The 14,930-nt window shown below is 41.1% G+C and overlaps 1 protein-coding gene across 1 annotated transcript; it reads right to left on the bottom strand.

The window, feature by feature from the left end:
• Nucleotides 1-906: 906 nt before the first annotated feature.
• On the bottom strand, nt 907-14,365 carry heg1 (heart development protein with EGF-like domains 1). The gene is made up of 14 exons (XM_046054013.1): nt 13,912-14,365; nt 8,601-9,618; nt 7,934-8,430; nt 7,462-7,575; nt 7,100-7,222; nt 6,886-6,989; nt 6,719-6,774; nt 6,379-6,539; nt 5,756-5,890; nt 5,395-5,437; nt 5,260-5,297; nt 5,072-5,159; nt 2,468-2,645; nt 907-2,292 (listed from the first exon to the last, which is right to left on the bottom strand). Exons 1-14 carry the CDS (start codon nt 14,183-14,185, stop codon nt 2,149-2,151), a joined length of 2,973 nt encoding a protein of 990 aa, XP_045909969.1. The 5' UTR covers nt 14,186-14,365; the 3' UTR covers nt 907-2,148.
• Between the last annotated feature and the right edge of the window lie 565 nt (nt 14,366-14,930).

Below are 14,930 nucleotides of genomic sequence, written 5' to 3'. Positions count from 1 at the left end.
TCATAGATTTTATTTAATTGAGCTAGTTCCTGTTCGTTTTCTTTTCAGGTAACTTGGGTCTGTGGCTTATCCCAACATGCATTGGTCATCGAAAGTACCCAAATGTAGTGGTGAACCATGTGTTGCTTGGCTATTGACTATACAACACCCTACAGGAAACCAACTTCTTTAAAAACAAAAAAAAAACAAAAACTTATCCACAAAGGGAATTTTTATATAATTTAATATATTTTGTGGGTGCATTTATGCATCTCTTAAATTTGGAACAAATTGCCCTTTTATATCAACTATTGTTCTAGTACTTAACTCAACAGAAAATACCACACTGATATCCAGCTATATCATGGCATACATTGGTATGTTAGTAGTAATACTATGAAAAAAATATGAAAATATATTAATTCCTAGAATTCACCTCCACTTGATTATTGAAAAATCAGCTATGGAGGCTTTAACCATCTTACCCTGTGCTCCAAACTTCATTGCAGTTTCATTTAATTTTAAAGTGACTATATAGTTTTACAAAATAAAATCTTAAGATTAATATGATCCATGTTTTAATAATGTCTTAAATGATAACTTACAGTAGGTGGTGGCACCATGTTATCACCATTTCATACTTTTGATGAGAACAGAGTAATCTCCATGACTATTGAGCAAAGCATGGGTTATCTAACTCTATCTAACTTTATTTTTGGCAAACTACTGTTTCCAGGGTCAAGAATAAACTCACTCATTAAGCACCCTTGTTCTAGTTATGAAATAGTTTCATTCTTGTTTTTTATGTGGTGCTAAATGATGCAATACCATTTCTGCAATATGTTTAACTTTATAAACTCAAGCTCAAACAGTTAAATAATACAAACTGTGTCAATAACAAAAAAACTTTGAGAATTTGAAAACTAATTTTATAGGGAGTTTGTGTACATTTTTTTATTTAAATAAGCACGTCTGACTACAACGCCAGAATCAACCGACCACATAAAGACAAAGAAAGAAAATAGTCACATAAAAATAATACTTCACGTCAGAAACTATACATGTTTACACACACATCGACAGTTCTTCTGGTATACAGAGAATTATTCCTCACACACATGCACACACCTCACGAACACCAATACTTAAGGCACACACTCTCTCTCTCATACACACACACACATACACAAACACACACACTTAAAAGCCACAGGTTTATCCCTCTTACGTCTGTCAGTGTGTATGTATGAGATGTCCATTATGCTACATGTCAAGGACTTGCACATACAGAGACGTTCGCATCAGGATTCAAAGTCATTCCTCAGTTTCTACTGGCATAAAATTGAGCTTGGTGTGCATCCTTCAGTGGTTTGTTATTATTCTCAGACTATTATCTAAGAAGAAACTGATTCTTTTCAAATCACAGCAGTGGCACGCACATATTCATATGTCAGCACTTAAAGCACCATATCAATGTTTTTGCATGTCCTAGTCTATTTGCTACACACCACATACATTTTACATTACTGCCATTATTTAAATTTCATTCAAATGTGTTTTTCCAGCATTCCTGGCGGGCAAAAATTCACAATCATTTCTGTGAGCACAGTGAGTGAACATCGTATCTACTTCCATTTACCATTGTGCATTAATGCAGTGCAGATTTCTCAAGCTAATCTGCGCTGCATTACCCGGGCAGCAACAACATAACCCTGACAACAGGAAAGGCAGACATGATATTTACTGTCATAGATCAACTACTTCGAGCACTTTTCAAGTGTGTGTAAATTGTTTTCCGTCAAACAGTGAGGTAAATGAAAATCAGTGGCTGCCTGGAAGGCAAGAAAAACACATTAAACAGTCTAAAACCACAGCAGCAATGCGGTATGTGAGTATGTAAGTATTAAAAAAACAAACACTGAAATGGTCATACAAGAACACTCCCAGGAAACGTGTTACTTGTAAAAATGTTCCATACTTTGCAGACACATACACACACACACACATACCCACATTTACATAATTTGCACACAGCCCTCAATGCAGATGTTCAAATGGGCTCTCCAAAACCATCATGACACTTTCAATTGTCTGTATAAGAGATGGTACGTTTCTGTGTATGTGTGTGTATGTATGTGTGTGTGTGAGTGTATGTTCAAGGTGGGGCAGCTAGAAGTAGTCTCTTCTTCGTGAATCATCATTGATGAAGGAGGGGTTCCACTGGGCCGGGTAGATGCATGAGTGGCGAGAACCCGGCAGGCCCGGGAATGGGTATAATCCATTTCTCTCCAGATCTGAGTTGCGCAATGCAGGCTGAGGGAAACGGCACAGGAAGAGAGAATATGTATAAGTGTTTTTAATTAACAGTTTCTTCTTGTCTGATATAGTGAATTGTATCCAAACACACAAAACAAAGCCTTAAGTCAAACAATGAAGACGAATGAAGGTTCGGGAGACAAAATGAAAGCTGTATTGTACGTCTCCTTACAGAGTAGTAAATGTCAGTCATCTGAAGCAGGTTCTTGGTGCTGCCGTTCTCTTGCATCTCTATGGTCTCCCTGCCCCACTCCGTGGATATGCGGTTATTTTTGGGGAAATCTGCATAGGGGGACATCTGGAGGTCTCCACTCTTGAAGATGATCTTGTTGATGTCATTCTTGTCTCTTCTTGGAGAGCAAACAGTTGAAAAAGGTTAAACTTTTGCCACAGTTCACCGAAACTATTCACTTCACCAAGCCACTGAAAGAGAGGGACTGTGGATGAACTTTCATCTACACTCAGAGGTTCAGTGTGTAAGATTTATTGCCATTTAGTGGTGAGGGTTGTGAATTGCCACCAACTTTCCAGTCTACTACTGCCCCCTACCCTTTCAAAAAGGGTAGGACAGCTACGGTGGCTCTCACAGCACAAAAGGTGTCTCTTCCGAGACAGCAGAGAGTAGCCAGTCAAGAAACTAGGTTTCTTTAGGTAAATATATTAATAAATTATATAATTCAATAAAACTATACGACTTGGCCACTGACAAATTACATGAAAAATGTAAGCCAAGCCAAGAGTGTGTAACATTGTCACTGTTTCTGCACCACAGTCCATTATAAACCACATAATAGATAGAAGATAATAGAAGTTTATACAAACACTGACAAGGGAAACATGTTAATTCTCTCTGTGATTATAGGCCCTCACCAAAACTGCCCAACAGCAATAATATCTGTTCCAGGGTCAGATTATGGTGCTTTGATAGTGGCAAAAAATATAACAAATAAATACTTTGATAGCAGTGCTGAAATAGATCTCAGTCATGGCAGCAACAGCTACTCACATAATTACTTCCACTTTAGTGGTTTTGCCTGCAAAATAAAAGCTCGAAAAGCTTGTTTGGAGTTGAACTGAGCTTTTACTTTTTTTTTTTTTAATTCTGAACAATATTACAAGAGTCTGTAGCCTGCTTGACACACCTCTAAAAAAAGCCATCAGAAAACGTGATTCCCCTAAATGTTCTCTTCCTGGAGATACAGAGAAATGATAAAGCATCAAACACCGAAACACAAACACTGCAGCACATACTCAGAAACAGTCGCTGCAGAATCCATTTGTTGAAAAGCGGAGGGAAGAAAAGTTGTCCCAGGGTGGGATCAAACACTAAACCCTCAGAGTGTGAGTTCTGTACTTTACCAACTGAGCTATCCAAACTCTGTCAAAGCATGTCAATATTATGTCTCATATTCTCACCCACCATCTAATCCTATACAAAACCTATTTGCTGACCCCCGCAGTACATTACAACTACTTTGTTTTTATCACAGCTGGACTACGGAGACACCATCTATAGATTTGCTTGTCCCACTTCCTTAGCTAAACTGGACCCCATTTACCATGCTGCTTTGAGGTATATAACAGGTTCACCCTATAGGACTCACCATTGTACTTTATATACCCTGGCTGGATTTACTTCACTCAATATTCGAAGGATGAAGCATTGGTATATTTCCATATACAAAGCCATTTTAGGAAAATTGCCATCATATATCTACTGTAAATTTATTGCCCTCCAGAACATACACAGTCTCAGGGCCAGTAGCTGGCTGCGGTTTAAAGTGCCCTTTGTGCGTACAGAGTCAGGAAAAATGAGTCTGTCCTATTTTGGCCCATGGTCTTGGAATGATCTGCAGCTCAAGTTGAAGTTGGAGTCTCTTATTCCTGTATCCAGTTTTAAACTAAAACTGTCAGAGGTTTTAAACACATCTTGCACCTGTGACATTTAGTCAAATTATGATGTCACGCTTTTATGTCTTTTTATGTGATACTTTGTTGTAAATAATTTAATAATACTGTTACTTTTATGAATAATGTTGCTGTACATGTAATGCCTTGTTTGCACCTTGCACTGTGTGCTGTTTCACATCTTGGCCAGGACATCCTTGTAAAAGAGATTAAAGATCTCAATGGATTTCGTTCCTGGTAAAATAAAGGTTAAAAAAAAACAAACAAACAATGTATTTCTTCTTTTAACATACATATTCAACATAGTGATGAGCGTCTGCACTGCCTGAATTCTACCAGAAGTAGAACAAGATGACCGCACTGACGTGGTGATGGCGAAATGGATAAGACACCTGCCTTTGATGTGAGAGACCGGGGTTCAATCCCCCTGTGACCCACCCACCATCGTGTCCCTGAGCAAGACACTTAACCCCTCGTTGCTCCAGAGGCGTGCGACCTCTGACATGTATTGCAATTGTAAGTCGCTTTGGATAAAAGCGTCAATGTAATGAAACATGTTTTGTTTGTCCATTTTCAGCTACTGTAGAAACATGACAACGCAACGTCCATGGAAGGTGGGTATAGCTATAAATGGCTCATTCTAAGGTAATAAAAACATAACGGTTTACACAACATAGTTATGGATCTTCTATTGCATTTTTATCAATAAATCCTCAGAAATATTACACACTGGACCTTTAAGTTACTATTTAAATATTCGACTAACAGGTAATTGCACTTTTTATATAGTCTAGGATAATTTAACTTAGATAATACAGTAGAGCGAGACAGATTACTGCAACAAAATCAAAGTTAACAGCAGGCTTACTTGCAGCAGGTGACAATGAGAGCGATGATGAGAATGAGGAGCAGAGCACCCCCTGCAGGTGACACCACGACTGCAATCAGCTTGTAAACTGTATAACAGTAAAAACGTATGTAAAGATCACAAATTTGTGGCTCAAGTTCATAAAAATATCTTCTATTGAAACTGAGTAATTACATTTGGCCACTTACAATTTCCACAGTTGAATCCTCCAAATCCAAACATGCACCTGAAAAGTAGAAACAGACTCTGCAGTGAGAATGTGGTCTTACATCTTTCAGTGCAATTGGATTCATACTGTAAGGGGAAAAAATAAATGAACTTACGGAACACAAGTGCCGTTTTCCAGCTTGTAGCCATCCCCACAATCTGAAACAGGGAGTTTTGTTCAGAAAACATCCAGTTACACAGTTATTGATATAAGGAAATTCCAGAGCATATATTGTTTAGCTAAATTTCCATGTCTTTAATTTAAACTATTTTCTTAAAATCTAGAAGAATCAACATTTTTGTCATTATTTTGTATTGTAAGGTGTAAACCATAGAGGAACATTTTCAAGTTTTAATCAGATCCATCTATGGTTTGCTTTTATATTTACTATTCCTCATTATTGTAGTCACTTGTAAAACCACATGCACTCACAGTAAGTAGTGAGACGAACACACACACACACACACTCAGCTCACTTAGGCAGGAGAGGTCGTCAGGGTTGTGTTTGTAGTATCCTTGAAGGCACTGACAGGAGGCTGTGCCACTGTTGTCTGTGCAGGTGGAGCGTTCTGTATCACACTGAGTCTTCTGGGCCACACAAAGACTTTCCACTGGGACACAGAGTGGACACTATTAGTCATGAGTACATCAAAACAGGAATCTGATCACGACTTGGATCACACGAGTATAGTCCAAGATATCAGAAACATCTCAAGGGGGAAGACTATCTATCGACAACAACAACCGTAAAATTGCTATTGTATTTGTGTGCTCATAGTGATCTTATTGTAGTATTTTATGGTATTACACTCTTGTTCTTTGGTGTTATGGTAGGATTCCATGCAGTGTGAGATTGTGAACTATAGCAGCTGGATGATGAAGTTTTTGAGTGATGATGTAACTGTGTGATATTGTCCAAAATAGTATCATGGTACCTTTCATGAGGGAGCTGTTAACAGATAAAATGTGCCCTCTAGTGGCTGCAAACATATTCACAGCTACTTTTGGTTGTCTGCCTTCAATCACAGTTGAAGTAGGCCAGAGAAGAACTGCATTGAACGCAATGATGTTCATTATGAATTCTGGTTATTATATTTACTGTGATACGTGAGCTGGTGGTGCAGGACCATCCGGCAGTGTGCCAGTGAGGAGCTGCAGTTGCTGAGATACATCTGGATGCTGTTGTAGACCTCAGCACTTGTCACATCAGTGTATATGGAAAACATGTTGACAGCTGAGATATGAACCCCGTCTTCTTCTCTGCAGGGGAAGAGAGCAGAGGTCGATACAGAGGTCTACAGAGACAAAATGTCCACGTTCAATGAACAAATTCTCAGAAAATGCTAGATTTACTCTAATGAAGGCTGTTGTATCAAGGGGGTAAATAAATATTATTATCCCCCACAGAAAATGAATGGTGTAGTGATACAATAACTTACTTCTTGCTCAACGTGGAGCGGCTGTAACCTCGGAGGACTGACAACGAAGCATTGAGCTGAGGTGAAGACGGGAAGAGAGCATGTTTTAGATATTAATTCATATACGCCTAACAGAGATTTTGTCAGAAACTAGCAGAGACGATGCAACGATGTGGACCGCTTCTCACCAGCTGAATGATCTCTCTCTGGATCTCTTGCAGGGTGGCACTCTTGAGGACAACCGTGTCATGTGGCTGCCTGTTAACACTGAAAGTTCCCAGAAACGTCTTTGCTATGGATTGGGAACACATTTTTTTGATGTAATTTATATTTGTCTATTTCATGTATCATCTGTGATTGCATTATTGCTTTACAGTTGTTATATATTACAAAGAGTTTTACCTCTGGTGCAAGTGCGTCCGTCCTCCAGGTCGAAGCCGAGCGGACATTCACAACTGAAGGATCCTCGAGTGTTTACACACCTGGACCCAACTGGGCAGGGATCGCTCTCACACTCATTCATATCTGGACACATAAAGGTTTTTTTTTTTTTTTTTTACAATAATATATTTTAAAGAGCCTTCACTGAATCCAGAAACCTGAATAAAAATCCTAGCCCTCAGCGCTATGTGGAAAAAAATATTTTATATTATACTTGTCCGGAAATGTCATGCTTGGGTACGCTGAAACACAACAATTTAAAAGGACTTGCATGTTGACAGTGTTGTTATAAAACTTTCAGGAAGGAGAGAAGAGAGGCTCACCCTGGTTACAGGTCCGTCCTGTCCATGCCTGCTGACAGTGGCAGGTGAATCGATGCCCTTCAGAGCTCAAACACATCCCTCCGTTCATACAAGGGTTTGACACACAGGGGTCTCCTGGGTTTCAGAAAGGAGGAGGCATTTTACCATAAAACGCAAGAAATTGAACCTTTAAAAATAGTTAAATACAGTGGCATTACTACTAATCCATTAAACCATTAGTTTATACTTTATGATAGCCTAAGGAAGGGATTTAAAAATATATATGTAAGTAGAAATGACATAGTTTTGCATGGCATTATTTTGGAATGTATGATTGTATTCAAAATACGAGCTCTGTTTTTTTACAAATACAGTTGGTTATAGTAAGTAAAAGAAGTATTAGTTAGCATGAACAGCAATAGTTACCACAGCTGTGAAAACTGAATGTTTTAGGGTTGTCACTTAAAATGAAGAGAGAGTGTTAACTACTGACTTGGTGGCGGTGGTGGTGCCTTGGTGGATGATGTCGTCACCACCAGCTCTGTAGTTCCTCTCTCTGTCTGTTTCCCAGTGGTTTGCAGAGCCTCTGTACTCTTGGTTGGGGTGCTGTGGGTGTGGGTGGTGATGATGCGCTGACCATGAGCCCTGGTGATTCCCAGAGTACCTGTGCTTGTTTCTATCTGCACGGTGGTGATGTTTGTGGGGTTAGCCATCTCGGTTGAGGGCTCCTGAGTTTGGCTGGTGGACACACGGTGAGTTGGATGGGCTGTGCTGGTCTGCAGGACCTGTGTGGAGGCTGTGGTGGAGGGTGGAGTGTACGGGATGGTGGCATCGGTAGGTGACCCTGGAGTAGAGCTGCTAGTGGTGCTACTGAACCTGGGGGATGAGGTTACTGTTGGAGGAAGTATGGTAGTGGTGGTGGTGGGGGTGCTGGTGGTGGTGGTGGCTGAGGCAGTGGCTTTGAAAGTGTCTTCCTCTGTTATCTGTGATCTGTTAAAGAGAAAATAAATCAGTCAAGTCTCTTACAGACAACGATGGCTAATGTCAGGACTGACATGACAGTGTTATCGATCACTCAACATAATGAAGGTTAAAGTGTTAGCATTGTATTTATTTAATCATTAATTAAGCACAAATTTTAAAAACACAATATAACTAACCTTTCTGTAACAGTGACAGGTGTGGTGGTGAGGAAGACCTTAGTAATCAGCACTGGAGTGCCTGTCAGAGAGTCATCCAGTTCAGATGTACTACTGGTGACTGTAGGGGGTGCTGTGGTCAGAACCAAGGTCACGTTTCCCTCCCTGGTCTGGGACGAAACCCCCTCAGTGCCCTCCTGGTTCTGAGTGCTGGAGCTGTGGGCTCCAGTGGAGGACTCAGTGGAGCTTCCAACACTAGAGCCGGACCCCTGGTCTGTCCCTGAGATGTTTGTAGGAACGTCTGCAGGTGAGGTGACAGGAGGTGTGAAGGAAAAGGACATTTCAGATTGGCCAGTACTGGGCTCTGTCACTCTAAGAGGTGGAGTCGAGTCAGAGGTCTCCTCTGATGTTGAGCTGTCTTGATACTGGGTGGCATTAAACTCTCCGATTAAGCCTTGGGTTCCTCTGGGCCCCCCCGGGCTCCCCGTTTCTGAAAACGTCCCCTTGAAGGACTGGGTCATGTGCTGGTCTGTTGTGTCCCTGCTGTCAGTCCTGGAGGATGGCGCGCTGTGGGTGTAGTCCTCAGTCTCTGTAGCACTAGCAGAAATACCCCAGGTAGAGGGGGGCTGATGAGAGTTGGAGTCCTCTGTGAAGGCAGAGGAGGTGCTGTTGCTGGAAGAGGAGGTGACAGATAGCAGGGTCCTCTCCCCAGCTCGGCTGGTGGTGGAAGTGTAGGTGCTGTCGGTGTGGACGGCTGTATTGGACATCAAGGCTGAGACATCTCCAAGTCGGAGGGTGGTGCCTGGACTGTCCTGGGGAAGTCCGGCCTTCTCTATCAATATCCAGGAACCAGCCTCCCAGGACACAGCAGGGGAAGCGTCTGGTACCTGGTCCGTGTTAGTAAAATCTTTCCAGTTCTGGCTGCTGCTGGACTCAGTAGTGGCTACAACAAAGGTGGAGGCGAGTGGTTCAGTAGATAGGCTTATGTCCTCTAGTGACCCGCTGCTTGTTTCTGTGAAGGTTTGTGTCTGCTCAGTGTCTGTGGAAAAAGAAAAAAGGAAGTAACATTATCAAGTTATCAATCCCTCATGTATTTTATAAGCATCTATGTACTACCTTCTAAATAATATTCACGATCTGGGTGTTTCTCTCTAGCTTTCTCAGCTTCTGGGAAATTACAAACTGTACATATTGTAGCTCACTGCCAGCTGTGGCCACCAGAGGGGGCTCACCAGACTGTGTCAGGCCTGCAAAGACTGCAGAAAAAAGGGGAAGATGCAGTCAGAATTGCTGTTGCTTGCTGGAGAGGCAACGATTTTGGGTGGAGAACAATTGGCAGCCGGGCTCATTTACTCTAACAAAGGCTTGAGGTCCTAAATATGGCGGTGGCTGTCTCCACTGGGAATCAGCCATTTCCTTCCTAAAGCTGAGCGAGCACAAGGCACTGGCAGAAAACTGTCACCATGGGTCTGGGCGTGTTAAGTGTCTGTGGAGAGTTTTTTTTAGCCTGGCTCAAAATTTTTGTTAAGTCATAAAATAACGCCCAAACGTTATCAAGAGTGTCAAAAAAGAACGCAGCTACACAACAGGGATTGTTGTTCTACATAATACAGACGGGCTACAAATTAAAGGAAAAACCTGAATAAAAGAGTGGAGAAACATATCAAATGCAGATGTTTCTATGGCCTAGGCGTCTCTGAACGGTTTGGTGAGTATGAGAACAGTCACCAGATCACAATGCTCTCCACCACCATCACAAACACCATATGATATAATTTGAACTTATGTATAATCTTCAAATCTAATTAGTGATGTGTGTGACTGTCTCTGATGCTATATATTATTGTTCTTTCAATCTCCTGTACACAGGTCTCTCTTTATCTCAATGAGATTACCTGATTAAATAAAGGTAGTATATATAAATGAGGGACTAGCTTGTGGAGGTGTTCATCCCTCCAACAGAATTCCACAGACTTGGCCAGGAGCACTGAAGTGTTCTGGAGGCTCATGTTGGCTTGACTCCATCGTTTTTCCTTTCATTTATCACCCATTTGTATATATTTTTTACAGTTTGCCTTTTCCATTTGGTAATAGAGATGGACAAGAACCGTGCATAGAGATCAAGGGGGATGACAAAGGGAAAGATGAAATCAATGAAGAGATGTTGGGTTCAGATGCCTCTGGAACGCCCCAGAAAAAGTTTTAAATAAAGCTGTTTTGTCAGTATCAAGACAGTGAATCATTACTTTAAGATTTAAGATTTTTTTGGCCAAATGGAAGTTGGGTAAAGCTGCAGGCCATAAAACCAAAACAATAAGCTGAAAGACTCTAAAACGCACCATAGAGCTGAGGAGAACTGCGGAGGTGATAATTATCTGTGGGTTCATCACTACTAAGGACCTATTTCACTTTAAAAAGTCATATAATCTGTTGTTTACATAAAAATATTGACGAGTGCAGCATTAAATTACATAAAGAGCAACCAACATGAGGTCTTTCTCTGACCTGAAGGTTTCTTCTCTGCCTATCACTTATGCTTGTGCTGTCTGAAAGCTTGTTATGTGGCCGGTCTCCAGAGGCCCATGACTGGAACAACAGCACTCTGAGGATGAGCGTCAGTGCTGGGCAGCATCCGGACAGCCAACACACAGCAACCAGCCACCACCATCCAAACCCGATGGAGTAGAGAGTTCAACTGCAGAACAGCCCGTCCACTGGGAGTCTGAGGAGAACTGGGCCACTGGACTCTATTTTTCTCTCTTACTTCCTCTGCATGTGTCTCTCTTGTTTTCTCTCTGGATCCAGTCTGGGCAACAAAACTTAGACTGGAACGTGGTGTTGGCAACAAGTGGCGGACGCTCCCACATTCTCTGCTGTTTATCTCTCAGCTTTCAACTGTTAACACGGTTGTCAGCGTTGTTTTTTCGCATCTGCTACACTTGCAGTTTTCATATTAATATAGCCAAATGAACTAAATTTAGCGTATTAATGGGCATGGGCGATGGAATGATATTTTATTGCCAACTAACAGCAAACGGCTCATTTGTTGCCGTAGACATTTGCCATACTCAGTGATCAAATTTTGAGCTGACCTCACCTTGAAGGCCCTGTTCAGGTCAGGAAGTGTGAATTTGAGTGAAATCACTGTGATAAAAATGAATCATTTCCACTTTATCATTTCTTAGCAGCAACTGCTTTTTGCCTTTGAGCCTTTGAGCAAAGCATTTGGCCCTCACATTGTTTCCTAGAATTGTACTGGGCAGCTCCCAGTCTGAATGAATCAAGCATGACTGAAAACAAGCGAAAATCTCACTGGACAAACATCTAAATGATGTGCAACTTAAGTTATCACTGACATTGCTGTTACACTTGTAAGAAGTAGGGTGCACAGATCTTTGCCAATTTTGTGTACATGGTTTATTACGTTTTGTGTATAAATACACTACATCACAGGTTCACTTTGGGGTCAAATGCAACAGCTGTTGATAAAAATAAATCATAATCTCCAAAGAGGAGTGTAGAGTTATAGTCAAGTTTTCTTAAAAAACTGCTATGTCAAGTCACTGCTGTTTCTTATTGCTGTAGATTTAGTGACTTTTCACGATCACAGTAAGTAATTTAACATTGCATACTATACGCTGTTTGGTTTACTGTATTGTGACCAACTGGAAAACACACATTAGTCACATTAGTAGTACATACAGTACAGTACAATAATGACTACAGTAGTAATAATGGTAACATTATGGTAATACAACAAACAAGAGGAGTACATGAATGCATTTTAACTGGAACTATATTAAGTTTAGATTTAGAGGAAGTTGTGCAGGTTTGAGAAGCAAAACTGTAATAAAGCTCGTGCTCTGTTCATGAGGTAAAGGTTCCAGACATTATTGGATGTTCTATGGCATCTTTTTTTGAATCATGCTTCCAAGTGTTTGTATTATGCATTCTGGTATTCAGAAATAACTTCTGAAAATTCTTCACCCCTACCTTCAGAACTTAAATCTCTCTTACTTAACTCTGGCTGGAGTTTAGGTTCAAAAGTATTTTTTCCCCCAGCGCAGAAGCTCTAAACCCTCTGTTTGGCTCTCTGAAAATGACACATTTAGCAATTCAAGCCCTTGATTCTTTTTGTTTTCATTGCTTTCAGAGTCACAATTGTGTAGGAATGTTTCGAGACATGCTTTCCTGAATCTACCAGCCGCACACGTGACAATGTCTACCACAAACGACAAAGGTTTTCTTCTTATGGCATGATGGCTGACATTCGGCCTTGTAAACATAACTAGGCCAGAGATCCCATTCTTGCATTCAAAGCTCTATAGGTGTGTGGTTCAGATGTGGTTTTCCTCAGCCTCATACACTTCAAATGCATATTCTTGATTATGACTGCTCAGTAATATTTCGTTATGGGGAAACAAAAAGGCGTAATGGTTATTCCACATGCTGCACAGGTGAGAAGATGCTCTAACGCCACACACCTTATCAACAACCGGAAAGAATGAACAAATGTCAGGACTTGTGGTGGCAGCAGCACCTCAGCTCAAGTTCTGACAGGAAATTAGCAAAGGTGCCAAAAATAGTGAGGATGCTGATCAGATTTGAGATTAGATCACCGGAGTGATGCATTCATGAGTGGTGAAGCACATTTCTAAAACTAACTTAAGATGTTAACTAAATTGCCTTAAAAACACTGTTTATACGAATCGATTCTGTTGACTGACAGAAACTAAATTTGCATTAATCGATTGACCATTAAATTCATTTTTCTAAGGAGAAATGACAAAAATGTACTGGTTTCAGTTTTTCAAATGTGAATATTCTGGTTGAACACAAATCTATAATGAAAATAATTGTTAGTCACAGAACTACACTAAAGCAAACAAACCAAAAACAGCAGTGCACTTGCTTCATGACAGGGCACCTTGGATGCATATAAGTTCAATTCAATTTGGCAGAGAAGCATAAGAAATTTCATTTCTTTTAGCTTTTTCATTGATAATTCAGTTATGCTCTTCACAGCAGGAAATCTTCACTTTGGACATCTAAAGCTGTAATTAATAGATGATTTCTAACCCTCACAAACAGTTGAGATATCTCCAGTTGTTATGTTATCAAATGAGCTTTGCTGCTGGATTTCTATTGTGTCCTCCAGCTATATCTCATATAGCTTTAACGAGGTGGAAATCAAATGTAGACATTTATAAAGCATTTCCTCTGCAGGGGGGCGAAATTCTCATCCGGGAGAAGTGTGGTAAACTCGGCAAACAGAACATTTTGTCTAAACAATTACACTTGCCATTGCAGGCCTTAGTGAGAGTGATTTTACCAAAGTTTCCAGCAGTAGGAGTGTGTGTCTCAGCAGCGCGTGTGAGCAGGCTGTTCCTCTGTGATGGTGACAAACTCTCGCTGGAGTATGAAGTTGAAGTCGCATTGTTTTCCAGGTTACGGAGTTTATCTTTGGCTGTTGAATAATCAAATACTGCCGTTACCGGATCCGTACTGTTGTTACTGGGGGTCCCTGCCCCGAGGGCCCCCGGCAGACCCAGCAGGAGGACCGACAGAGACAAACCGAGGACGTGATTCAGAAACCACGTTTCCATGATTTTCAAGTCCCCAAAACGGTCGCCGATAGTTTCCGTAAAGTCGAGTAGAGGCCGGGGAGTCTCCCGGGGACACCATGGGAGGAGCGCCTAGGCTATTATTGAAGTTTCATAAGAATTAAATAAATCCTAGTACAGGTCCGGAGGAGGTCCGCAGATCGGCCGGCGGGGAACGGAAGATAACAGAGCAGAGGCAGCAGCCTGTTATCACAGCGGAGGAGCGCGGGCTCCTCCTCCTCCTCCTGCGCGCGCGCGCACACACACACACACAGTGGTGGTTTCACTCTGTCCTGTTATTCAACCCCAGTGGCTGCGTTTGATGCCTTCAGGTGTTGTTGGAAGTCCTGCAGTTAAAAAAGTGGAAATGCTCCTTTTTCAGACAGTGTATCGATGCTTCAGACTTACAGTTAAGAGACAAACAACACAAGTTCACTCCCTTGCCAATTCATCTGCTCTGGATGACATGGCAACCCACCATTCCCATTTAAAATATATATATATTTAAATAGCAATCGCAGAATTTCACGTTAAGTCGTTTAATAAAAGTGAAATAGTTCTGACCTGCAGGGTAGGCCTACCATAATTAAGACATAAAAAGTCACAACAATGACAGCCCACTAACTCTTAATTTCATTGTGACATGTCCTAGTATTACAATAATTTTAAAGCTTAAGATAAACATCTCCAACACCTTCCCCTGCAAAGCATCCCAAGTGTCTGTTAGTGAATTTGATTGCTGAAGGAT

Source organism: Micropterus dolomieu, linkage group LG07 (genome assembly GCF_021292245.1).
Source record: "Micropterus dolomieu isolate WLL.071019.BEF.003 ecotype Adirondacks linkage group LG07, ASM2129224v1, whole genome shotgun sequence".
Classification (NCBI taxonomy): domain Eukaryota; kingdom Metazoa; phylum Chordata; class Actinopteri; order Centrarchiformes; family Centrarchidae; genus Micropterus; species Micropterus dolomieu.
Note: the sequence above shows the minus strand (reverse complement) of the source record. Positions and strands in the feature narration are given on the sequence as shown.